General features: G+C 35.1%; 1 protein-coding gene across 1 annotated transcript in view; it reads right to left on the bottom strand.

Moving 5' to 3' along the window:
* Nucleotides 1-19,791, bottom strand: part of LOC114513890 (pregnancy zone protein-like) — a 49,547-nt gene extending 29,756 nt beyond the window's left edge. The window contains exons 1-13 of the mRNA XM_036016924.1: nt 19,639-19,791; nt 15,901-16,084; nt 15,082-15,235; nt 14,866-14,918; nt 14,268-14,288; nt 13,642-13,810; nt 12,795-12,879; nt 10,606-10,729; nt 8,881-8,995; nt 6,652-6,761; nt 5,011-5,172; nt 4,057-4,284; nt 2,914-2,977 (exon numbers count right to left, since the gene is read on the bottom strand). Of these exons, the coding sequence (XP_035872817.1) occupies nt 2,914-2,977; nt 4,057-4,284; nt 5,011-5,172; nt 6,652-6,761; nt 8,881-8,995; nt 10,606-10,729; nt 12,795-12,879; nt 13,642-13,810; nt 14,268-14,288; nt 14,866-14,918; nt 15,082-15,235; nt 15,901-16,084; nt 19,639-19,721 (1,552 nt within the window). The 5' untranslated portion in view covers nt 19,722-19,791. The remainder of the gene's footprint in view (nt 1-2,913; nt 2,978-4,056; nt 4,285-5,010; nt 5,173-6,651; nt 6,762-8,880; nt 8,996-10,605; nt 10,730-12,794; nt 12,880-13,641; nt 13,811-14,267; nt 14,289-14,865; nt 14,919-15,081; nt 15,236-15,900; nt 16,085-19,638) is intronic.
* Between the last annotated feature and the right edge of the window lie 7,066 nt (nt 19,792-26,857).

Here is a 26,857-nt window from a genome sequence, read left to right as displayed (position 1 = left end):
CATGCCTGGGTTGCAGGCCATGGCCCCCAGCAACTGCACATTGATGTTTCTCTTTCTCGGTCTTTCTCCCTCCCTTCCCTCTCTAAAAAAATAAAATAAATAAAATCTTTAAAAAAAAGAAAGGAAGAAAGGTCTCAATCATTTACCTCAGCTTACACATGAAGAAACTGAGAAGAGTATATTATATGCTAAGTAAGCAAAAGGAATAAATAACAAAAATCAATGGATATCATGACATAAATGTAGAAAAACAGAGAGAAATCAATTCAACCAAAGCCATTTGTTTAGGGAAATCAACATAATTGATACACCTGTAACATGACTGATCAAGAAATAGAGAAGATAAAAATTATCAATATCTTGACTTAAAGAGGTATTATTACTATAGATATTACAGTCATTAAAAGTATAAGAAGTATTGTGGACTGTTTTATGTCAATAAAGGAGACAATTTAGACAACTAGACAAAGTAATTCAATTATATACACCATCAAATTTCACTCAAGAAGTAATAGCTAACCTAATGGAGAAAGAAAATAAATTTCCCTCGTATCAGCAGGGATGGAACTGGAGAGCATTATGTTAAGTGAAATAAGCCAGGCAGCGAAAGATAAATACCATGTGATCTCACCTATAAGTGGAACCTAATCAACAAAACAAGCAAATGAGCAAAACAGAACCAGAGACACAGAAATAAAGAACAGACAGTAATCAGAGGGGAGGAGGGAGACAGATAACAGGGGAAGGAAGGAGAAGGGTCATCAAGGAACATGTACAAAAGACCCATAGATAAAGCCAAAGGCATGTAGGACTGAGGATGGGAGGTGAGGGTAAAAAGAGACGACTGTACTTGAACAACTATATATATATATATAATGTACACTCCCAAGTACTTACCCCTAGCTTCAAGTGAGTGAGTCTTCCTTTATTTGGCTCTATATTAGTATTTGGGCACTTACCAATTCAGATTCCTTTTAGTCAAGAGGTACCATGCATGGAGACTTTAAAAAAATCAATCATAGGCATTTTTCCAGTATTAAGAATAGCAAAATATAACATTTTAAAAATGTTAAAGGACAAAGTCAAGATGAAAATCTCCAATTTCACACTAGGGCTAAAAACAGCTCTGACAAAGAGAACATAGCATCATTTTAATTTAGCCATGTTTATCACTGTTGCATCTTGTGGGGGAAAATCTGAAATGGCAACAGATTTTAGCTTCCACTTAATTATCTATTATTTTAAATAAAGAAGTACCAATGCACTAAAAACTGAATTTTTAGCTAAAACCTTCTCACAGAAAAAAATTTGATGTCCAGACGGATGTACTAATAAATTCCATCAAATATTTAAAGGAAACAAAAAACAAGTCTGAATAAATTCTTCCAGAAAATTGAAGAGAAAGATCATAGATCCCTTAAGCTATCTCAGTAAGAGCTGAAAAGAGAGATAAAATTATTCAAGAAAAATCTGTGGAGAATATTCTTGTTTAATGGAGTGGGTCCATGTGACATATGGGAGATCCTTAGAATTTTTGAGAAATTTTTATCAGCAGAAACACCACCAGCTTGGGCCAAAAAAGACAGAGACAGCGTAAAATGAAAGGAGGATATTAGACTCATCAAATTCTACAGACAAGAAACAAGCTGATTAAACTATTAAGTTGCAAACATATGCTATACTTTATGAAAAAGAAAATGATTTTGCAAGTGAAGCCTTGAGCTCAGAGAGCAGAAACGAGAGTGATACCATGTTTTGTCCTGGAATTGATTATACTTAGGGCCTCACTGACATCTAATTTAGATGATGCAGATGATGACATTTGGGACTTTTGAGTTCATGAGATTTATGTGAGATTTTGGACTTGAGTTAATGATATAAGGTATTGAGACATTTAGGTATGTTGGAATGGGGTGAATGCAATTTACCTGTGAGATGGATGCGAACCTTTTGGACCAGAGGGTGGACCAGAGGCAGAATAATGAATCTCCCAAGATATTCATGTCATAATCTTGAAAACATGTGTATATGTTACTTTATATAGAAAAAGGGACTTTGCAAATGTGATTAAGTCAAGGACCTTGAGATGGGAAGATTATATTGGGTTATCTAAGTGGGCCCAATGTAATCACAATAATGTTTAAAAGACAAAGGCAGGGATGAGAAACTAGAAATGTTTCCCTTTTTTCTGTACAATATTTATATATAGTTTTTAAACTTTTAAATTATAGTTGACATACAATATTAGTTTCAGGTGTACAACCTAGTGATCAGACATTATATAACGTACTAAGTGATCATCCCAATAAAGTTAGTATACATAATTTTATGGCACTGGCAATTTATCTTGATCTGATTTCCCATTTTAATAAATATTTACCTTTAAACCCAGAGAGAGAGAGAGAGAGAGAGAGAGAGATTTTAGAAGCTAGGTAAAGCAAGGAAACAGGTAATCATTTAAAGCTCTAGAATGAAAGTTGTCTTGCTGACACCTTGATATTATTGCAGGGAGGTTTGTGACCTACAGAACTATAAAATAATAATTGTGTGGTTTTCAGTCAGAAAGTGTATGGCAGCCTATTACAGAAGCAATAGGAAACTAATACAAAAACATACAGAGTAAAACTTTTCTTTGGTGATTTTCTTCATTTTCACTTATCTTCTACATTTTAAAAACATTATAAAGTGAGTATACTTTATTTTAGGACTAAAATTTAAAATATAGATATGCTGTAAAAAAGAAGAAAAATACTAAGTAAACTAAAATAAAACTTTTGTGTGAGTTTTCTCATGTTTGGTTTATGGAAGGGAATTGTTGACAGTTTTCTCTAATGTAAAAATAACTTATTCTTGATAAAATCTTCTTGCTTTGACAATATGAGAGAAAAACTAGGAAATCCTGAAAGTACTCACTGTCCCCCTGTTCAATAGACAACACATGGGTTCCGGACTGGGAAATGCTTCCTCTTGCTTTAATCTAAGACATAGAGAAATGCATTTAATATTATTTTGAAGGGCACATATTAAACATAATAAAAATTTTAACATATAAATAAACAAAAATTTCACTACTCTAATCCAGAAGTTATTTTTGATCTCCAAATTTCTCTTCTACTACATTCCTATACGCATAATTAATGTGCTTTAAGTGACAAACATATACTTTTACAAAGTTTATCTTGATATTTACTTTACATTGTAAATATCATTTCAAATTTACATATTCTTTTAAAAGTATTTTAACAACTATTATTTGCAAAACAACCTATAATGAAAACAGATATAAAATATATGTAAACATTTTCTATAGTCCTCATTTAGAAAACCACAAAAGTAAATGTATTGACACTCTCTGTGTTCCAAGCACTGAACTAAATAGTTTTAAGATTGTATTTAATTTACACAGCAATGTTATAAAGTCTTACAAATGCCAACTCCAGTATTAGGGTGAGATGACTGACTTTTCTCTTCATAGATAATAGTAGGTACATTGTCCAAGGTACAGAAGCAGGAAGCAATAAAGCTAAGATTCTAACTTACTGTCAAATTTAATTTTTTACTAAAATTTTAGAGAATGTTATAGTTAATGTTCCTATATAGAATTTTCTATACATAACGTTTTTCTTGTAATAATGACTTACTTGGGTAACTACTAGCTTTGAGTATGTTTAATTTGGGGACATAAATAGGTATATTTTTCTCAAAAATATCACACTAATTTATAATATGTCTGTGAAGGTACTTTTCCCTGGACTTACCAGTCATGAACTTCATAAATTATTCAAACCTTTATAAGTATACAATGCTACTGCTTTATTTTAATTTTTACTTCTCCCATTAATGTCAAAATTAAATATTTTCCAGATTGTCTAATATTTTTATTTCTTGTTCAATGCATTCTTGATTCTTATCTTTTGTTTACTTATATACTAAAAGCATAAAAACAAAAAATATGCATATTTGTATGGATATCATATAAAGGGCATTACTTAGATAGGAACTCAGTCTATTGGGATCTACACAACTGAGAAGAGCTAGAGTGGCTTTCATTCTCACCAAATAATAGAAGGTTAACTCCTTTTCATCTTTGACAGTCTGTCCATTCAGAATGTAATGCACCCGGATCTCTTGGGTTTTCCCACAGGCTATGGTACCAGCAACAAGTTCAAGGTGAACATAACTCTTGCTCGGAGAAAAAACATGCCTTACAGTTTGCTCTGCTTGTGAATGAGTTTCTTCAAGCCAACGGTTATCAAAACAGCCAGAATTCTTTTTGTAAATGACCTAATGGAAGGAATAAAAGTCTTACATAGTCTATTTTAATATATATTATATACTGTCTTTGTTAGTCACTTTCTATAATTTACTGAAGATTTTATATAAACCATGCTTTCTTGGTTCTATTATAGGCTGCTTTCCCAAATAAAACATAATCTATGAATGACTTTCCATTAAGTTTATTTTAGGTTATACCGTACTGATTTAGTAGATATTCACTCATATTCAAGACAAATTTGTTTTTCTTAATAACCCGTATGGCTGTAAATCACACAAGATAATTTGAATATTTAACACAAGACAAAAAATAGTATACTGAAGAAACCAAGAAAAATGTAATTTTACTATAAAATTATAAAAATATTAAATTTTTCAAGGGAATATCAAAGTGACCTAATAAATATCCCCTGAAACTAGATGATGTTGTAAACAGAGTTAATTTAACATAGTCAGCCAATCTATAAAATTCTAACAAAAATCTTTTTGTTTCTGTGGGAGTGGGAGGTGGGCTGGGGGAGAGAATGGGGGGAAATTGGGACAACTTTAATTGGACAACAATAAAACAAATTTTTTTTTGTTTCTTACAATTTAACTCTCTACATTGCTTAATTTCCATTTTACTCTATATCACCTTTTGTTTTATCTCTCAAGTCATGTGCCTCCCATATGTCTTTAAATTATGTGGCCCTAGTGATCTCTGTCTTTTTGGTTCCTGATGCTCTTTCCACTTACTGTAACCGTAATGGAAGAAGACGTGAGGTTGGTGGTATCAATGGAAATGGTGGCCAAACCATGCTCATTTGTAGTGAAGTGGGAATGGTATGTAGTCGCATCCAAAGTGACAGTTAGAGTTTTATTGGTGAGTGGCTGATCCTTCTCATCAACTAGAAGAACCTGGAAATATGAAAGCCATAGTTGGTTTCTAGTATAAAACATCCATAACATCATCATCCATTCTTTGTCGTGTTCACCATTGACATCTTGGTCATTGTCATTTACTGAAGATCTTAGAATCTAAAAATAAGATTTGCTTTCTGGGCTCTGAATTACTTTTACTTTTGAAATTTCAATTTAGATAATTCGTGGGCATTCAACTGAAAATATCGTGAAGTGGACTCATGGTATTACCTTTCTAAATTTTCTTCGTGTCTGGTGTTCTCTATATTAGTACATGGTACTTCTATTCATCCCATAGTTTATGCAGAAATATTGAGGTCTTTTTCCTGTCATTTTCTCTTTTACTGCCTATGTCTAACCCATTGCCAAGTGCTATCTCTTCTCTTGTAAAACATATTTTATTGCTATTTACTTCTCTCCAAATCTATTACTACCTTTCTAATTAAAACCACAACATTTTTCCCCACGTGGCTTCCATTAGCTTTCTATTAAATCTTATGCAGTCCATCTTCTTGCTGTTTCATCCTTGCTTTAAACCATTCTCCGTACTGCCTCATGTAAACTAATCATGTTATTCTTACAATCTTCAGTAAGTTATCAATTCAAAATCCTAAACATATACTAAAAAGCCCCTTAAGATCTGTTGTAGTTTCCCTATAGCTAGTCAGTCAACACAGTTATACCTTCTAACTCAGCCAGTCACACTGACTACTTCTTAGTTTTTTGCTTTTGAAAAGCTGTTTCACAGTTAGAGCCTTGGTCATTCTCCCATCTTTCTTAAATTTCTGGCCAAGTTACACTGATCTTTCGGGTCTTCAGTTTCCTCATGCTTTGCTACCAACCTGAAATGATCTTGTCCAATCATATCTATATATTATTTTGTCAATTTAATATGAAATACTAGAATAAATGAAGATAATATAAAATTCATACTATGCCACTAAATTGAGGAAATTGGCTATATACTGTCAATTCAAAGATTAGTTACTATAAAACAAATATGCCCAGAAGTCTTGCATTTCTTATATAAAAGAAAATTGATTACTATATTGAATCTTGCTCCTAAAATTTACCAACAGTATTAGCAATATTGAGCCTTGAAACTGAATAAAAACCTTTTTTTGAGAAAAATTAAAAACTGTCAATAATTTAAAAAATTAATTATCTAGTTGAAAGACTTCTTACGTTTTCTTTAGAAAATTATTTTATAAAATCATTGTTTAAAAGAATATGCAGCCTAAACTACTCGGAAAAAAAGAATATAGAGCTGTATTAGAAAGTAAATTGATAAAATTATGCTTTGATTTTCTGCATTTTGTGATGACATTGCCTTTTAAGTTTGTAACTTGTTATAATTTATTTTCTTACTGTAAATAAATATTAATTTTCATAATACATTTTAATTTTGTGATATGAAAACTCACTTTATTAAAAGCTACATCCCCAAATTATGATTATATTGAAAAGATATTTTACCTGCCCAAAGAAAGGGAGCCCACGTCTATAATATGAATCCACTTTTTTAAATACCAGTTTGCTTAAGGTATTTGTGATTTTACATGATCCATGACCAGTTAATTTCAACCCTGAAAAAAATAAGTGGAGTTGAACAATTCTGTGTATTCAATTCACCTCCTACCTTCATCCCAGCTTCACTCCATCACAACAAAGTACCATCCATATCCTTTTTTCTTAATCCTTCCAGGGGATTTTGCACTTACAAAATACATGCAATTGGATATTAACTCAAAGAGTCACTGGCTTGATTACCAGTCAGGGCATATGCCTGGGTTGCAGGCCAGGTCTCCAGTATGGGGCATGTGAGAGGCAACCACACACGGATGTTTCTCTCCCTCTTTTTCTCCCTCCCTTCCCCTCTCTAAAAATAAATAAAATCTTTAAAAAAGAAGAAAAAATATTTTAAAATAAAAAATTATTGACATCTATAATTCTTCAATTCCTGTGGTTTCACAAGTATTGTACTTATTCAAATTATGTGCTTAAGTTTTTCCTGTCTCCTTTGTGATTTTTTGCTCCATCTTTGTTTTTGTCTCTCTTGCATCTCTGCCCCCTTCCCAGAATTTTTACATACGACATAATTACTAACATTGGCCTAAAAATATGCTTAAATTTCTTACACAAACAACTTCTCCAGCAAGACCCTTCCTCTCACCGAAAGGCTTGTCCAAGGTATAACCAACACCTGATGCTTTTCCATTCAATGAAATGTAATCTGCATTTTGTCTTCAACATCTAAAGTACCACTCTATCAAGTGTAAAAGATCCTCTATGTGCTTCCAATATAGGAGTCTCATTTCATACTTAACAAAATGAACACTCAGAAGTAATTCATACATAATAAGTATAACTGAAACTCTTTTCGTGGCTTCCAAAAAATAGCATTTATAATTTGCCCTCTATTCTCCTGACCTTTAATTTTATTATGCTGATTTACTTAATACTACCTTTTAATTACACAGTAGTAGCTCTTATTTGGGGGGATATGTTCCAAGACCCCCACTGGATGCCTGCAGCCACCAGTAGTATCCAATCTTATACATACTATTTTCCCCTATGCAAATATACTTAAGATAAAGTTTAATTTACAAATTATACATGCAGTTTAAAGCTTATGACTTGTTTATTTCTGGAAGTTTTCATTTAAGATTTTTGGACCACAGTTGACCACGGATAACTTAAACTGTGGAAAGTGAGGTCACAGATAAGAGGACTACTGTAGTTTGTCTTTGGGCTGCTTCTTGTCAATATCTAGCCTCAATTTAGCAATTCTAAGTGACCTCACTTTCAGAACAATTGCATTTACTCTTAGGAGGATATGGACACAATGGGAATGGCTCCAGATTTACATTTCTGTTCTTGATTTTGCTCTGGCTTTGTTTTTAAATATCTGCTGAATGACTCAACTTCCACTTTGATATTCCAAATTATAATTAATTATCTTGGAGACATTCTCATCAGCAGAGTTATTTTTCATCTACTCTTTACTTTAGTTACTGGCATTTCCATTTTCTAGTACCCAGATCTGTCATCATTGGAGTCATCTTTGAATAATGTTCCCATGTATCACATTGTAACATTATTTTCATCTAGCCCATCCTCTTCATGTCAGTTAGAATTGTCTTTTAAAAATGTCAGCTTGTTTACATCATTCTCCTTGATGTCCAATACTTTTCATAACAAGGTCTAACTTCTTTAGTATATGATTTATTTTTTCTACATACCTCAGCACCAACCTACTTTTTTAGATTCTTCTGAAACCGAATACATTTGTGTTACACTTATCACGCTTTCCCAGCCCAGAACTATCTTTCAAAATTTTATTCATTCTATACAAATCAGTTCATATAAACGTTCTTTTGCTTTATGTTAGAATTAATTATTTCTCTTCATATTCATTTATCTCATATATTTCATATTTCTTGCGGTAATTTTATTATGGTTATACATCTACATACATATATCCATACACATATATGTGTATATATATATGTATATATATGTGTGTGTATATATGTATATGTACACACACACACAAATTCTTTATAGATTTCTGATTTCTTGAGGACAGGGATCTTGCTATTTTCACAGTCCCTAGAAACAATAAAGTAATTTACATGGAGTGAAATTTTGATAAAAATTAAAAAATTAATAAATGAAGAATTAATACTTAAAAATAATACAAGCCTGTTCCTTCCTCTCTGATCTTGGCTTCCACTTTTAACTCCATGCCATACCCTTTCAGTTTCAGCTGAAATAATTTAGTCTTTACAAGTTGTGTAAAACAGCCTTTACTGTCCGCCTGAAGAGAGAGAAAGAGAAGCCTTAGGTCTTCTGATTTGCTAGCAAAAGAGTTAGCTATTAACCTATGGAAATTTTTTGTTGGCTATAGAAGAAAACATCACAAATATTCTGGTCATCTTTTAGTCACTTACCCTTTCTTAAGCCCCAAAATGTCATAAAATGTCTTCATTAATCATTGAGTTACTTTTGCCAATCTTTGTCTCCTTTGTTCTCTTGAGAGCCCATCTCATTTTTTCCATATTAAACTTACTGGATTATCCAAATTTGCCACAGTATTTTGCAATTATATTTTTTCATATGTTATTCCTCAAATGATAACATTCTTTTTCCCATTCATTTCTTGGCCAACAGTTATTGCTCTTCCAAACACAACCTAGATACAACAACTAAAAAGCCTCTGTAACCACCTCCACCTAAATATTGTCTAAGGATTATATTTTCTGAATTGTATTTTCTCAGTCTCAAAAATTAATAAAAACAAATGTATTCACTGAGTAGATGAATTATTAAAACATAGTCATGCATCACCTAACGATGGGAATACATTCGGAGAAATGCATCTTGAGATAGTTGTACAAAGATCATAGAGAGGAGTGTATTTAAACACACCTAGATGACATAACCTAGTACACACCCAGGCTGGATAGGATAGACCATTGTTCTGAGGCCATAAGCCTATATAGCATGTTACTGTGCAAAACAACATGAGGGTAAACTAACATAAGAGAAGATGCTGCAATCAAGAGAGACACAGTAAACGTGAGCTATATGAGGCGGCTGCTGGCATGATGTGGTGTATGGTTTTAAAAGAGCAATTTTTTTATAAGTAGAAAGAGTACACTCTAATGATAAAAAGTATAGTATAGTAAATACCTATACCAACAACATAGTCATTTATTATCAAATATTATGTACTGTGCCTAACTGTATGTGCTATACTTTTATAGGACTGGTAGAGCGTTAGGATGGTTTACATCAGAATCACCACAAACAGGTGAGTGATGTGTTGCACTGGGATATTACCGAGAGGAGTGGACCAGGCCTATTATTGAGTAAAGCATCATTATGCAGCACATGACTATAATCAGATTTCTAAACTAAACATTGAGAGCCATGTTTTAATGAAGATTTATTTTTATTTTTGTAGTTACATGAAAATAATTACTGCATAAAAGTTTAATTGTATTTAATTATATATTGAGGTCATGCTTCACTTGGAAATAAAAATTAATCTTAGTTTCTCTGAAATATTAAATATTTTGGCTGCTAGATTTTTTTCATATTTATCTAGTAAATTTTAGATACTTCTGCATCCTTTTCTGCCCTTTTACCTGGCATGTTGATTGCAGTTGGAAGAAAATTATACAACTAGTCAAATAAATATCACTCTAAATTCATGAGCCTAATTCTCAAGTGGGCTCTGAATGTTACCACACAATTTTATGATGTTTCCCTTACTTCACGATTTTTCAAAGTGACTACTTCAAACCTGCTCTCTATTGTATCAGATTCAGAGCACAGTGTTCTATTGTATTCCTCATAGTATTATAATCCAGGAGAAAACAAAGATCTGGTTTTAATACCCTGGGGAGAATGGTTTCCATATACCTGTTGACTGAATTCTTCACAGATACTCTGTGAATGTCTTCCTGTACAGGAGGAATGGGATCGTGGATATTTTCTGCATACATTAATTGTCACCAGACCAGGGACAGGCTTTCCATATGTGTATCTACAACAATAAAGCAGTCATACAAAAATATATTTAATATAAATAACTGTTGTTTTTCTCATGACTTGATCCATTCACATATCCATCTTGCTCATTTAGAACAATTGTATTTCCTTCTACAGCATTTGTACTTTAAAAGCACTTATTCTGAAACTGTCATAATTATCTGAGTAAGCATACATCTATAAGATATGTGGAGAAAATATTGAATCTTTTGAAACACCTCCACATGGAAAATTGACAATGTGGTTTTGCTCAGATCTTTCCTCCCCCGCGGTGAGGTTTTATTATGAGCTGATTTTATTTCTGTTTTTCTCTGATGTCAGACTATCTAGGTTATGATTCCAGTTTTGAAAATACCTCTTAACTTTCATGTGTTTTAAGAGGATAAAAGAGAAGTTACATGGGAACGCACTAGTCATAAAACAAAAATGTTATAAATAAATATTATCATAATGACTAATTCTGGTTCTGCCAAATCAGAAAGAAGGATATAATGTGGTATGGTCTGCAGGTTTGTGTGTGTCCAGATTCATATCTTGAAATTCTAATCTCCAAAGAGGATAGCATTAGGGTGTAAGGCCTTTGGGAGGTGCTTAAATCATGAGTGTGGAAACTTCATGGATGGGAGGATTAGTGCTTTAATGCAAGAGGTGCCAGAGAAATCCCTTGCCTCTTCCACTATGTGAGGACAAAGTGGGAAAGCATCAGCTTTGAATCAAAAAGAGGACCTTCACCAGAACTTGACTATGCTCTCAACTCAGTCCTGAATTTCCCAGCCTCTAGAACTGTGAGCAATAAATTCCGCTTGTTTATAAGCTACCAAATCTGTGGTATTTTAGTATAGCAGCCTGAATGGACTAAGACATGATGTGAAGTCAAATTTAGTTAATTGTTTCTCAAACCATGCTGTACACACCACCTATGTTGAAACTACTTGAATATACGTATTGAGATTCAGAGTCCTGAATCTCTCCTGAGATTCATGATTAGAATCTCTCTACAGGTGAGGCTCAGGAATCTACATTTTAACTAAGCACCTCCACAAACTCTAATGCACATTTAAGTTTGAAATCTATTGCCCAAACTGTGAGGAAAAGGTGGAGATTAGGGCTCAGTGTCCCCAAACTTCTTCCCCTTTTTAATAAGTTTTCCCCAAATTTCTACAAGTACAATAAAATAGTAAGTCATTTAGTACATTTTGATCACTTTGTTGAATCTTATGTTTAAGTCTGAATCAAAAGGTATTTCCTATGCTGGAAAAATTTAAAGCATCAAAACTGGTAAGAAGATTGAAAACATGTTTCTCATTCTGTTTTTGAAAGCAAGATGCAATGTCTCTCCTTGGTGCTTGTGGAGAATGCTCTACTGCACCAAAAGGCAGTCTGGGAAGAAATAACTATGACACATATTTTGAATTCTACACTATGTATCCAGCATTTAAAATAAAGGGCCAGCTTAGCTTCTTCTAAATTTCCATAGTTTAAGAAATTCGGAGCAATAAAAACAATGGGGCTGATAGGATACAGAATAACACAGAAGTCATGAGCATGAGCTCCAGGGTTGGACAATCTAGGCCCAAGTTAGCACAGTGCCTGGGAAATATAAATGCTTATGAAGCTAGATTTTTAAAAAAACTGCAGAGGAGAGAATATTGGTGATGAGTTCAGTGTCTGTAACCAGACTATTGGATTTAAATTCCAGTCTGCCATTTACTACTTGGAGCTTGAGCAAGTTTTTTTTAAATCCTCTGTGTGTTAGAGTTTTCTCATCTGTAAATTGAGGATAACTATCCCCATCTTACAGGGTTAATGTAAGACTAAAACATGTTAATAAGTGCAAGGCACTTCAATCACTGTTTAGCACATTTTAAGTGTTCAGTAAATGACTTCAGTGTTACTAGTAAAAATGTCATATGCTACTATTCCTGCTTCCTAATCAGGGCTCATCCAAGTGGGAAAGAGAGTCATTCCTTCTGTAGTTAAAATACTTCCAAGTCCATTAACAGGTATTTGCAATACAAATTAAGTAGGAAAATAGAAAGGAGACTAGAAATGTAACTTACAGGCCACATGCGGTTACCTCAAATGTTTCATCTAGAAAACCAATAGTCTTGGGCATTTTCAATTGGACCTCAAATTTGGGCAAAACTGTTGTCAGTAGAAGAAAAAAAAAGAGGTGAGAATGGGCAGGAGATCTTGCAAGTGTTAGTAATAGTTCTGTTATAGAACCTTTATCATAAGATTAGGTGAAATGATTTCATTTATAAATTATTTCAAAATAATTTATATTTTGGAATTTTAGGGACACTGCTGAGAAAGGAGATGTCATTCACAGTCATGGGCAGTTGGTGTCACATTAATTTGGTTAAGCTGGTACTACATTTCCTAGAATCTTCTTGTTTTGAATTTGTTCAATATTTCAAGGGTGGAAGGAAAGCAGCACCTTAAGTTTCTGAAGATCGTCGTGGTTAGATGTGGTAACAGGTACAGTGGGGTCAGTAGGTTCCATTTGTTCTTATTCTTTCCCTCTGTGTCCAATTCTTCTTCTGAACTGATAGCCCTGCTGACTAACACAGGCCCTAGATCCACCCCAGACATTTGGCTGCAGAAACACTGAAGTGGTAGCTATGAAGAGGTAACAGCCTTCCATAGATTGCTCTATCAGTGTTTCTTCATGGTTCACTCTGGCAGCTGAAGGTGCCCTTGCCAGGTCTGATTTATTTGTCCCCATCATTGCTTTGGGAGAACTATTAGCAATTTCATCTGATTCATCAATTCCTGCTGGACACTTACTTTTCTGGCCCTTTCCACAGTTGTATAAAGTTAGTTATTAGGATAATAAATCCCTGCTAGCTGATCTTAAATATTCTAATGTTATAAATGTCTTGGGCATGTGCAGAGAATTCTTACCATATTCGTTCACTTCAAAGGAATGCTCAATTTTTCTCCCTGACTCCTTCTGCACAATGACCTTATAGCGACCCAGTGCGGGCTCCACTGAGAGTGGGAAAGAGAGCTGGTTGAGTCCCCCTTGCAATCCGAGGCTTTGCCATTGGAAAATTCGATTCCTCTTAGGATTCTATAGGTAAAAATATTATGAGTTCATAGAAACAGTTAATATGCAGACTTTTGATAAATAGACTTTGGGGAGTGTGACGTTGAGGGCTGGATAATAGATGGTAGGTAAATTGGCACCAAAGGTATTAGCAAAGTTTTATAAGAATTCTAGAGTGAGAAAAGGGCAATAAATTTACCAGCTATGAGATATTATAGATTATAGTTCCTCTTTTTGAGATTAGCCATATTTATTGTGGTCAGAAATATTGGAAGAGTCACTAAATTGCATCATCCCAGGGAATTTTGTTCCTTCATTTATATCTTATTCACTCTTCAAAGATTTAAGAAAAACCAGAAAAAACAGTGCTTATTTAGTTTTGGTGAAATGCTCGTGGGTACAGAAGAGGTGGAGAGACTCAATTGAACATAACTTGTAGTAAGTCCTCATCCCAAGTAAGATACAATGATATATTACCTACCTCAATATAAACCACTGGGAACTGAAAAGAAAGAAATAATAGGGTGTGAGATAGAGTTTACAAAGAGAAAATTGTGATGTCAGCATTAATAGAGTGTCTGGGTCAGAGGAAGTGAATCTGTATATTTCTCGTCCAGGCAAGGATTTGTGCCCCAATTTGTCTCACAGGACTCTCTGCACATTTAGTTTGGGACACACATGTCTTAGGAAGTCATGTCTTTCCCTTTATGAAATAATGTAAAGTTGAGGAAACTTACAATTAGGTTAAAAAAAAGGTTTGAATAGTTAAGTTTATTTTGCAGATGATATTTATCTCTAAGAAATTCTCCATTTCTCTAAGACAGAATTCAAATGCAGTTATTTTTCCTTTGTTCAATAAAAATAATTGGTATCCTTAAGAATATCGTTTAAACAGTATTTAGTTTATTTTAAGAATGTCATTGATGAACTGATTTCTCTTATTCTCCAGAAGTTGTACTTTCGTGAACTCTTTCTGTGATAGGTTTAAGTATCTTATATTGGTCTTAAGTTCTCCAAAAGAGTAGGCTTTTAACTTTTTGCATGTTTCACCAAACCTCACCCATCGTGATGATACTCACCGTTTCATTCAAAGGGAGAAAATTGACATCCACAGAGACAATGCGGAATCTCACTGAAACAGAGATTTTTCCCATGAAACCCTCCAGGGGAATCCAAAGTAATAACATAGATAACAACATGCCAGGACTTCCATGACCGCAGAATAAAGTAACAAAGAATCTTGCCTCCCAACCTCCTGCTGCTTAAGATGCCCTTGTTCATTTGGTTTCTTATACCTGTTTGTCCTGGTTTGTAGACAGGTTTGTCTGTCTGGACAAAGACTAGACTCTCTACTTTCATTATGTCCATTGCCTTCCTCTTTTTGAACTCCTGGGTCAGTCCTTTCACCTGCACAGTAATGAATGCTGAGGACGATGGCAACTGTGGAATCTGTAAAACAGAAATATGAGCTGAAGAAACTGCCCAGACCGACCTACTTCTGAATGTTTCGGCCTTTATGATATTCTCATTTTTCTGGTTAGTTCCAAGAGGATTAGTAGGAGATATGGTGAAGGATTATTTCCCCTGTTTTATAGATTGTTATGATTGTGTAACAGTAAAGTAACAATTCATTGATTTAATTAAAGGGAAATGGCATTGCAACAAAACAATCTTCAATCAGTAACGACATTCAACCAGTAATGACAGTGAAGGAAATAACATGTTTGTATTTTCACAGCAATTATATGTTATATTGGTAGCAAGGCAGTATGATTAACTAAATATTTAATTCTTTAAGTAATAAAAGCTTACTAAGGCAATACATTAACCATCAGACACCTGTGAGATCTTAGATAAGTCACTTAAGTTGACCAATCTTAGTGTTTATATCTCTGATGGCATAAGCATTGTCTTGGAAGTTTAAGAGCAAACAAAATCTTTCCTATGTCTACAGTTAGCTTTTGTATAATCCACTGTATCTGTTTGTAAATATTATCTAAGCACATTCAATAGAATTTCATTATACTTTTTTATTGCTGGGGGTCAGAACACAAGGCTTCAACTAATCTGTGCTTTCATTAACAATCTCCCTTATCCCAAGGAGTGATACTGACAGTGAAGGGGCTGCAGTAGAAGGAGTCCTTCTCTGTCACCAGGTCTGACAGGAGGGTCTGGTTGTGTATTCCATACTCCAGAATCATGTTCAGCGTCACGGTCTCATTCAGGTGATTAAGCATGATGCAGGCCCTCTCAGGAACACCACTGTATAGCTTTGATGGGACCACCACCAGGTACTGCCTGTGAAGAAGGAGAGTCTGGCTCAATCATTGGGAAGTTACAAAGACATCATTATTGTGGCTGTTTCCAAGATAATCTTTGTTATTGTCACCAATCAGAACAAAGCCAGATTTCATCAGGAGTACAGAGAAACGTATTCTTCAAAAGCCTATCCAAAAGATTTTAGAAACTCAGAAACCCAACAAGCTAAACATGTATATGCCTCTCTTGTAGAAACATCTGCCCTGGTAATATTTGTAAACTTATTTATAAGTTATGGATAAGCAATCCATGAATTATTATGTATTTTTGGATAGAAATAATTTACAACTTTAGCAATAGATCAAGAAAATGTGATTATATATAGTGGAATATTATTTAGCCTTAAAAATGAAGGAAATCCCGCCATTTGTGACAACAATGGCCATCCAGGTTGAGGACATTATGCTTAATAAAATAAGCCATGGAAGGATAACACTGTATGGTAACACTCATATGTGGACTCTATAAACAAACAAACAAACAAACAAACACAGATTCATAAATAGAGAGCTGACTGAAAGCTCTGGGCAGGGGACTTGGGTGGTGGAAGGATTGAGCAAAAAAGAAAAAGAACTTATGGATGCTATGGACACAGACAACTGTGTGGTAATGGTGGGGGTGGATGGAGGGAGGAGAGGGTATAGGCAGAAAAATGGTAATGGAAAAAATACAACAAAAACACTATTACAATTAATTAAGTAGAATATAAAAAAGTAATGAAAGAAAAAAAGAAAATCAAATGCATAGAAACAGAGTAGACAAATGGTTGCCAGGGTAGGGTGCAGTAGGAATAGAGATATGTTGGTAAAAGGGTACAGACTTTCAGTTATAAGATGAACAAGGCCTGAGGATCTAATATAAAACATGGTGACTATAGTTGATAATACTCTTTTGTATAACCTAAATTTGCTAAGAGAGTAGTTCTTAGTGGTGTCACCAAAAAAAAAGAGTAAATATGTGAAAAAAGCATGTGTTAATTAACTGAACAAGGGGATTACTTTCATAATATACATGTATATCAAATCATCACACTAGCCACTTTAAATATCTTATAATTTTTCATCAATTGTCAATAAAGCAGAAAAAACACGTTATTTTCTTTAACAAAAACAAAATGTAATTAATCAATTAATCATCACTGAAAGCATAAAAACTTGTCTTCAGGTAGTCTTGGGTTTGTTTCATATGGAAGATATCAAGAAATTTCATAGTTCCAGGGAACAATAAAAAGATACCATTTAATACATAAGAAAGACTTGAATTGCTTTTCACTACCTTTATTATTTATTTATTTTACTTTATTTTTATTGTTTACACAATTACAGATGTCCACATTTCCCACCCCCCTTGTTTTTTATTACTGTTTTAGAAGCAACTTTAGCTCTTTTCTATCTTTCACTCTCTGGTGATTAAGGAAAAGCCATGCCAGGCTATCCTAATCACCAAACCAAGAATAAAATATCACTCTCTTGCAGCTCTTTGCTCATTATTTATAACCATCCAAATATGCTGCATTTTGAGAAGCTCTGCTTGCCCATGCCTTTTGTCCTTCTGAAAGGGTCCTTGTATGAAGAGACCCTGTATGAGCAGACCAATAAAATGGCATTTGTCTGGTGAAAATAGCATAAAGTATATAAAACAAAATGGAGTTACTTATGTAAACCAAGATGGTCACCAGTCAGCCATGACACTTAGGTTCAAGGAGGAAACTACCTAAGTCATGCTAGACCCATCTGGAAAGGACACACACCTAAGATACCTGCACATGTGGTGAGAACAGCTGTGTCTGCAGAGTGGGACTACTTATAGATAGGTTCTTGGGGAAATTCCCCACTTAACTCAATTGTGCCAAAACACTTACCAAGAGACCCAGAAGGGTGGTACACCACCCTCAAGGGAATAACTGAGGCAAGTTTCAGACTACTGCTGAGACAGCTGAGCTCCATACACCAGAGTGCTGTTCCACACCATGCTGATCTCTCTTGGCATTGGCTGCTGGAGGTTCTGCCCTGATGCACTGAAGACTTTATCTGCCCTGCTGCCCACCCGGCTGCAGAGATCCTTCCTTGCAAGACACTGGTGGATCCCTTGTTCACCATACTGTCTCCTGGACCTGCTGATTTGAGACTCTTGAATTCTATGTGTGTATGCTATACATGGATTGCTGTGTGTGTATGTTATGTTTCTTTTAGATTGTTAAGGTGTGAGTAAGATATTAATGTATGTTGATGTTTTACTTTGAGTAAACCTGCATTTAATAAAAGCTGAGTGAATAGCATAGTTACCTTGTGTGACTCTTGTCTCTTCCTTGGTGTTGGGTTGCTTGGCAGGCAGCTAGCTCAGTGGTTGCCTGGCTGACTTAAGGAAAGATTATATTGTGAACATACACTGGGGTCCCCTTGTCTATCTGTAAAACTTCTATTTGTTTCATAAAACTTATCTTGAAAACAATCGTCTCTATGCAGGCTTCAGTGATGCCCCTTCTCTTATACCAGGTCCCATAAGGAGTTAAATTTCTTTTGTAAATATTCTCACAGAATCCTGCAATACCTGTTTCTGGTTTTGCATTGCATTTCATTCTGTGCACCAACTCTCTTATCTCTACTGTGAGGTATAGAGGACAGGGTCCACATTTTGTTAACCTTTGTTAGTACCAAGATCTAATGCTAACCACTAAAGTTTTGCTGAACGATTGAGTGAACTGATGCACAAATCCTGGCTTGTCTGTAGGTTTGCATCCATTTTCTCAAGCCCTGACTTGAGGAAAGGCAAATGATAGAGTCACTTCACAATGACCATGACACTGCAGACCTTTTCATGAGCCAATATTAAATTTACTTCTTTTTTGGGGGGGATGAATAGTTCAGAATTCTATGTTTTCTATAGTTTATGAGTGCTGTATAATTCTATAATTTTTAATTTTTACTTTAAAAATATATTTTTATTTGGTGAATATTTCATAAATGTTACTGCCCTATGCCTGAGTTTTCTAGAATTAGAGTATACTTTTTCCACATGTGCAATAAGAACTTGAAAAATAACCTCTATTGAATTTATTGGGGTGACATTGGTTAATAATATTCTATAGGCTTCAAGTATATAATTCTATAATATACCATCTGCACATTGTATTGTGTGTTCACTACCCTAGGTCAAGTATCCTTCCATCACCATTTATTCCTCCATAACTTCTATCTCCTCCCTTTTTTTCCCTCTGGTAATCACCATACTCTTGTCTGTGAGATTTAAAATTTTTTTTCACCTTTTTCACCTAGCCCCACAATCTTCCTCTCTTCTGACAACTGTCAGTCAGTTGTCTGTCTCTATAAATCTGTTTCTAGCTTGTTTGTCTGTCTTGTTCATTAGATTCTACATATAAGTGGAATGTGATAACAGCTTAATGGCCCTTCCAAACCCTTCTGACAACAGATCATTTCACAGGGAATCAGAGAATAAATAAAGACAGACATTAAGAAGCAGATAACAAAATGGGAAAAAGGAGGACAATAGACTGTTCTGGAAATGTTGCTTACGGTTTTGCAGTAGCTGAGGCATCTCTGGGAAGGAGCAGGAGAAGCAGAATTAAGACTGGACTGGGCAAATCACTTCCCCTCATGGTGTGGAGAGGAAAAGGAAATAAAGGGAGTCTGAGCCCTTGATTCCGTGAGCTCTGCTGCTGTTCCAGAATCATTGGTTTTTATTTTACTTGATGGTCAAGGAAAGTAAACTGCTAACTGTTTATTTTTTGCAACATATTAACTACTTTCAGTATAAAAAATAAGTTTCCATAACTATCAACATTCTTTCACCTACTTCCTGAAAATTTTCTAGAAATTTGAAAAATAGTCCTTTGAGGTTACACTGGCCCTGGTTATTAATCTTTACTTTAAATATATATTTTTAAAGATTTTATTTATTTATTTATTTTTTAGAGAGGGAAGGGAGGGAGAAAGAGAGAGAGAGAGAAACATCAATGTGCGGTTGCTGGGGGTCATGGCCTGCAACCCAGGCATGTACCCTGGCTGGGAATTGAACCTGTGACACTTTGGTTCGCAGCCTGCACTCAATCCACTGAGCTACGCCAGCCAGGGCTTACTTTAAATATTTTTAAGGCAAAATAAAATACATTGCATAATTTGATGAAATCAATAATTTTGATTTAAGTTACTTGAAACTGTCAGGCAGGAGGAAACTGACTTCTCAGAATTTGGGCTAAGTAAGAGATGAGGAATGAAAGCACCAGTGATGTGCAATTTTATTTATGAATGAGGAAATAATTGTAATAAGATTAACATTTTTGAGCTTTCACAATATCTTAAAGTTCTAAGTCCTTTAGCATGTGGTCATTCATTTAACCCTCACAGCAGTGCGATGAGGCACGTGCTATTTTATCACCATTTAACAGAGACATGGATACAGAAGTGAAGAGAAAGAGGAAATCTCATGAGGCTACATGGAGGGCAAACATGAGCGGCAGGGAAGGAGTTCACTTGGAGACAGTGATGGTAGAATTCAGAGATGTGGGGAACTAGGTTCGGTGGGTATGTGGATGCTTCTTGGGGGTTGGGATGGCACTGGGACATGGTGTGATAACCAAGAAGGCCTGTGATGCTGCAGACATTACTAGAGCACATTTCTGAAAATAGATGAGTTCAGAATAAATATCTGCTGGTTGTGTCAGTATTTGCTTTGAGTCATCAAGAGATGCTGGGTAGCAGCAGCATGTGCATTGATTGAGCATTTGAGCAAAGTGGCTCACAGGGATCAAATCCTACCTCTCTTCATCAGCCTGTGCTTTTCTCTCCCATCTAGTATTCTGCTCTCCTTCAAGACCCCTCAGAGGCCATTTTCTTGTGGCCTCAGCCTGGGCTGTGCAAGGTTATGATGTGGCTCCTCCTCCTGCCTGCATCATACCCTTGGGGCACAAATACCACTGCCAGCCTCCCGGTCTCAGCACCACATCTTTCCTAGCTGACGGCTGTAATGCCATTTTCTTTTCCCATAACTGGAGACACCACCCTCATAACCCCATTATTACTTTCTTATGTCCCTGACGAATCCCGACCTGACTTTCATCCCTCCCAAACCTTCAGAAGTCCTTCCCTTCCCCACTCCCACCTTCACTCACCCCCAGCCCCATCCCAGCCTCCCCCTTTGTTTGGGTGAGAGAGAAAAGTGCATATATGAACCTGTATGTAGGCTTACTGGATTTCTGTGTGAATCTGAATGTGATTGTGAATGGAAGTGACAGTGTAAGGGACATACAGAAGTAAGGGTGTATTTGAGTCCATTTATATATGTGTATATATATATGGTCCCTGGGTGGGAATAGGCAGTTGGTAGTAAATTGATTAAAAGTAAAAATGATGGTCTGGTCAACCTTAGTTAAAATAAAGGAAAGGTTAACTGCACAAAGATATGCATGGGAGGGTGATTATCCAGTTTTTGTGAATTGAAAACATCCTAAATCTCCACTATGAAGAAATTGATTTTTGATTAATCATTCAGTGAAATAGTATGAATTACAAAAATATATTACATATTTCTCATGTGTGTATTGATAATGAGGTGAAAATATTAAGTGAAAATAAGTTAGAGTAGCTATATATGATGTGATATATTTTTTATTGCATTTACATATTTTTGCTTGTGAAAAATCTGAGAAAATTTGCTTAAATAATAATGTGGTTACCTCTGGAGAGTGAAATTATTTTTTTAACTGCATTTTCTGATTTTCTGCAGTTAGCATGTAGTATGTGAATAATAAAAAATATAAAATTATGAGACAAAAACACTATTTTATGAGTAGCACAAATACAAAGAGTAGGTACACAGGAAGAGATCCACTATTGTGTATCATTTAATTATTTAGGCATCTAAGTTATAAGGCAAAGGTCATATTATAATCATCATTCAAAAATGATTTTAATTATCAGCTGATAAATCAAATACATCTTTGTGAATTTTGTTGAAAGTAAAGCATTGAAGCACTCTTATGTTCATTGCAGCATCATTTGCAGTAGCTAAGTTGTGGGAGCAAATTAAGTGCCCACCAATAGATAAGTGGATAAAAAACTGTGGTACAACAATAAAAAAACCTGCGGTACATATATTCAGTGGAATATTACTTAGCCATAAAAAATAATGCAATCTTACCATTTGCAACAGCATGGATGGACCTAGAGGGTACTATGTTAAGTGAAATAAGTCAATGACAACATCATATAATTTCACTTACATGTAGAATATAAAGAGCAAAATAAACAAACAAACAAAATAGAAACTAACTCACTCATAGATACAGAGAACAAACTGGTAGTTGCCAGAGAGGAGGGAGATTGGGTGGAAAAAAATGAAGGGATTAAGAAGTACAAATTGGAAGTTACAAAATAGTCGCAGGTGTGTAAAGTACAGCATAGGAAATACAGTAAATAATATTTTAATAACTATGTATGTTTCCAGGTGGGTACTGGCAATATGGGGGGACAACTTTATGCTGTACACCTGAAAGTAATACAAAGTCATACTGAAAATAAACTCTAATTGAAAAATAAAAGAAGTAAAAAGCCATTTAATATACTTAAGAAACTTGGGAAATGAGAATATTATTAATTTAATTATACTCTTATCAATATGAAATATCAAAATTCTTTCATATTATCTAAGCCATGACTTATGAACATAGCTGAATGAACTTCTAGAAAATATCCACCAGTAAGCTAATTTGCAAAGCCTGCTCTAATTGTCAAAATAATCAAGTCATTTAAACTTATTTTTGATAGGAAAAATATCATTTCATTTTTAATTTTAATAAACTCACAAATACATACCACCTATGACAATTATCCCACTTTTGAGTTTTAAGATAAAGTAGAGAGTCTTGCTGGGTATTTATTTCCTAGATGAAATGAGACTTCTACTTCAATATTTCTTTCCATGTTCTGCTTTAATCTTTTTTTTAATTACTAGGTGTAATTCAATGATTATACATAATTCTGCCTCATGACAATAAGAAATGTTCCTATCAAATGACATTGTGATGTGATACAGGTTTGTTGTTTTTGTACAGCTCTAGAAACATGCACCAAACGCACATAAAAAATTTTAAGGCTTAATAAAAATATAGAAATGTCTCAACACAGCTTAAAGTTTGAGAGTAGGATGCTAAGATTAATGAATCTTCTGAATACCAGCATTCCCCAATGTATAGAGTACACTTTAAAGCCACTCCTACAGCCTGAGTGAGGGGGAAAAGAGTTGGGGGAAAGATGAATGGAAAGCTAAGGCAGGGAGTTTTGCCATTGCTGCCCAGGGCTCATGGTTCCTCCTTCCTCCTGGCCTCTCTTCCCACCTTCGGTTTCCCTGTCTACACTCCAGAAATCCTGCCAGTGGACAGAACCAGAGAGCTCTTCTTCTAACTGGCTAACAGTGACGGGGGGTGATAAAGCCACAAGGACTAGCACTGGAATGTCAGAGTTCTTGACAATCCAATTTGGAATTTATAAATTATTTATCTTGCACATTTAAAGACAAAAACCCCCCAACACCGCTATAAGTAGTAGTTCATTTTCATCATTAGAAAATTTCACTTAAGCCAGTCAGTGTGTTTGGGCTTAAAAGCTCATCCCCATTTATGACATTTTTTTAAAAGAGGAAATGTGCTCTGAATTCCATACGACTTTCTTATAAACAACCACTTGAATAACAGAGACAGAAATCACTTGATAGAGTTGCAAGGAATGAGTGTTTCTTGGCTCCAAAGTCGGCAGGGCGATTGAAAGGGGAAAACTGTCGGGTTGACAAAACTGTGGGCAGATGCCTTCAATGTGCCACTGAAGAAATTTTGTCTGGCAGATTAAAGCAACATGACTCTTGTCAGCCCATTATCTTTGCTGGCAAATATCATGGAATTGGCCCCAGTTGAAATTTTGCTGCCAAAACACTTAATTTCCTGGCCTAAAGTTTCAAACTCTGGAAACCATGAATCTGGTCCAGAAGTTCTGTAAAGCTTTATAAAAAAGGTGGCCTAAGCAAACTTTTCTTTCTCTTAGGTGTACTTGAGCAACTGACTTTTTTCTGCAAAGGTGTCAGTAGCAGATCAGAGTCAATAGTCACTTATAAAAAGCTGGTATTTTAGAATGGCTCTTTGGATATTAAATAATTCAAACCTAAGCACCCAAGATTCTCAAACAGTTTTTTTTTCCCACTGACACAAATAAAGTAAGACATCTGAAGGATTTAAATAACCCCAACAAGTGGGCAGAAATTTTGTTGATAGAAAGACTGTGGCTTGTGAAGGGAACTGTCTACATCTTTGTGGAAGAACAAAGGCCTAGACTTACAGCTGATGTGAAAAAAGGAAACAATTCACAAGAAACACCAGCTTGTGAAGACCTAACCCAGTCCCTTGTGAATGAAAGGCAGAGATCTCTGTGTAAGATCTGGCCAAGGTTTTGGATGGCAAAAATGAGGTGGCTCAGAGGATCAGGGTACAAAATCCTACCATAAAGCATAGGATTTTTTGGGTTTTGTTCACAGCTCTCAAGGGAAAGCAATTAGGATATTTCAAGAAAAGACGGCAGAACAATACACTAAGGTTGAAGTGAAAAGGAGGCATTGGGCATTAGCAGCGGTAGTCCCAGGAAGGGAAACCACATCCATGGAAGGCTAATGGCATTAGGATCTGAGGGGGTGGTTTATCCAGACATCCCCCCACACCACTTAGTGTTTGGGCTTACACTTTGCTCCACTATCTCAAAGCAATAGGGTTTTCTTTCAAAGGCTTCAAACTCTTCTACTATTGTGTTAATGATTCTTAGATACCTAGTTAGAGGGGAGATGACTGAACCAGCAAGAACATGGAACATCCCATGTCATCAAACGTCCCTGTGGCCTTGCACCAGCTCCCTGTCCACTGTTGTCTTAGAGTTCCTCTCACATCTGGAACTACAAATGAGGGCACACCACGGACCATACATATGATCCCCATGGAGATGTGTCTCTAGCAGTCTGGAAGGCGATTTAAATAATTGTCATTTCTGCTGTTCACCCCTACAACATACATAAATGCAGAATATTTCAAAATGGGCCAAAAGTACCCATTTCTAATGCCATACTTTAAAAATATACATATATACATATATAATCTTTATTACATTTTTTCTACTACCATTTAGTCCCCTTATTCTTCCCTTCCCCCAGCCATCAATATCCTCTTGTCCATGCCCATGAGTACTTTTTCTTTTTTGCTCAATTCCTCCACCCTCTAATCTCCCCCCGCCACTGGTTAGAACTAGTCATCTGTTCTCTATCTGTGACTTTGTCTCTGTTTTTTGCTCATTAGTTTAGTTTGTTCTTCAGATTCCACATATGAGTGAAGTCATATGGTATTTGTCTTTCTCTGACTGGCTTATTTCACTTAGCATAATGTTCTCCAGGTCCATCCATACTGTCACAAAAGGTAAAATTTCCTTCTTTTTCATGGCTGAGTAGAATGCCAATGGATAAATGTTCCATAATTGTTTTATCCACTCATCTATTGATGGACATCTGGGCTGCTTCTACATCTTGATGATTGTAAATAATGCTGCAGTGAACATACAGGTGCTTATGTTTTTTTCAATTAGTGTTTTGAGTTCCTTTGGGTATATTTCCAGAAGAGGGGTCACTGGGTCAAAAGGCAGATCTATTTTTAATTTTTTGAGATATTCCCATATTGCTTTTCAAGTGTTGTACCAGCCTACATTCCCAGTGCAAAAGGGTTCCCTTTTCTTCACATCCTCACCAACATTTGTTGTTTGTTGGTTTATTGATGACAGCCATTCTGACAGGTAGGAGGTGATAGCCTGTGGTTTTAAGTTGCATTCCTCTGAAGATTAGTGATGTTGAGCATCTTTTCATATGTCTATTGGCCATCAGTATGTCCTCTTTGGAACAGTATCTACTTAGGTCCTTTGCCCATTTTTTAATTGGGTTGTTTGTTTTTTTTTGGTGTTGAGTTTTGTAAGTTCTTTATAAATTTTGGATAGTAACCCCTTATCAGATATATTAGCAAATATGTTCTTCCATTCTGTGGGTTGGTTTTTATTTTGTTGATGGTTTCCTTGCTGTGCAAAAACCTTTTAGTTTGATGTAGGTAATTTGTTTATTGTTTTTCGTTTGTTTCCCTTGCCTGGGCAGATATATCCGATAAAAAATTTCTACAAGTAATGCCCAAGATTTTGCTGCCTGTGTTTTCTTCTAGGATTTTTATGGTTTTGGGTCTAACATTTAAGTGTTTGATCCATTTTGGATTTATCCTTGTTGTGGTGTAAAAAAGTGGTCTATTTTCATTTTTCTGCTAGTATCTGTCCAATTTTCCCAACACCATTTATTGAATAAACTATCTTTAGCCCATCTAATGTCATAGTTTTTTAAATACCAGAAATATATTTAGGACAGATGGATATATGAGGCCTACAATGAACTTACAATGTTGTAAGGGAACTTGTGCAAATTTCTGTAACAATAAGTGAATATTCACACATTAAAATTAATCTACATCATGCCTTGATTATATTATCAACATTATTATAGTGATTTCAGATAATCATTACCTACAAAGATTGTAGAATTATTGATCATGCACAATTTCATAGATACTAAAAATTATGTCGAAATAGGTTGTGACCAAAGATGAACCCGAACAGCAGATTTTAGCCAAATGTCAAAGGCAAAGATCAATGTCACAGTATTCCAACTTTAATAGTAGAT

Source organism: Phyllostomus discolor, chromosome 2 (genome assembly GCF_004126475.2).
Source record: "Phyllostomus discolor isolate MPI-MPIP mPhyDis1 chromosome 2, mPhyDis1.pri.v3, whole genome shotgun sequence".
In the NCBI taxonomy this organism is placed as follows: Eukaryota; Metazoa; Chordata; class Mammalia; order Chiroptera; family Phyllostomidae; genus Phyllostomus; species Phyllostomus discolor.
This window is presented reverse-complemented; position numbering and strand designations above follow the sequence as displayed.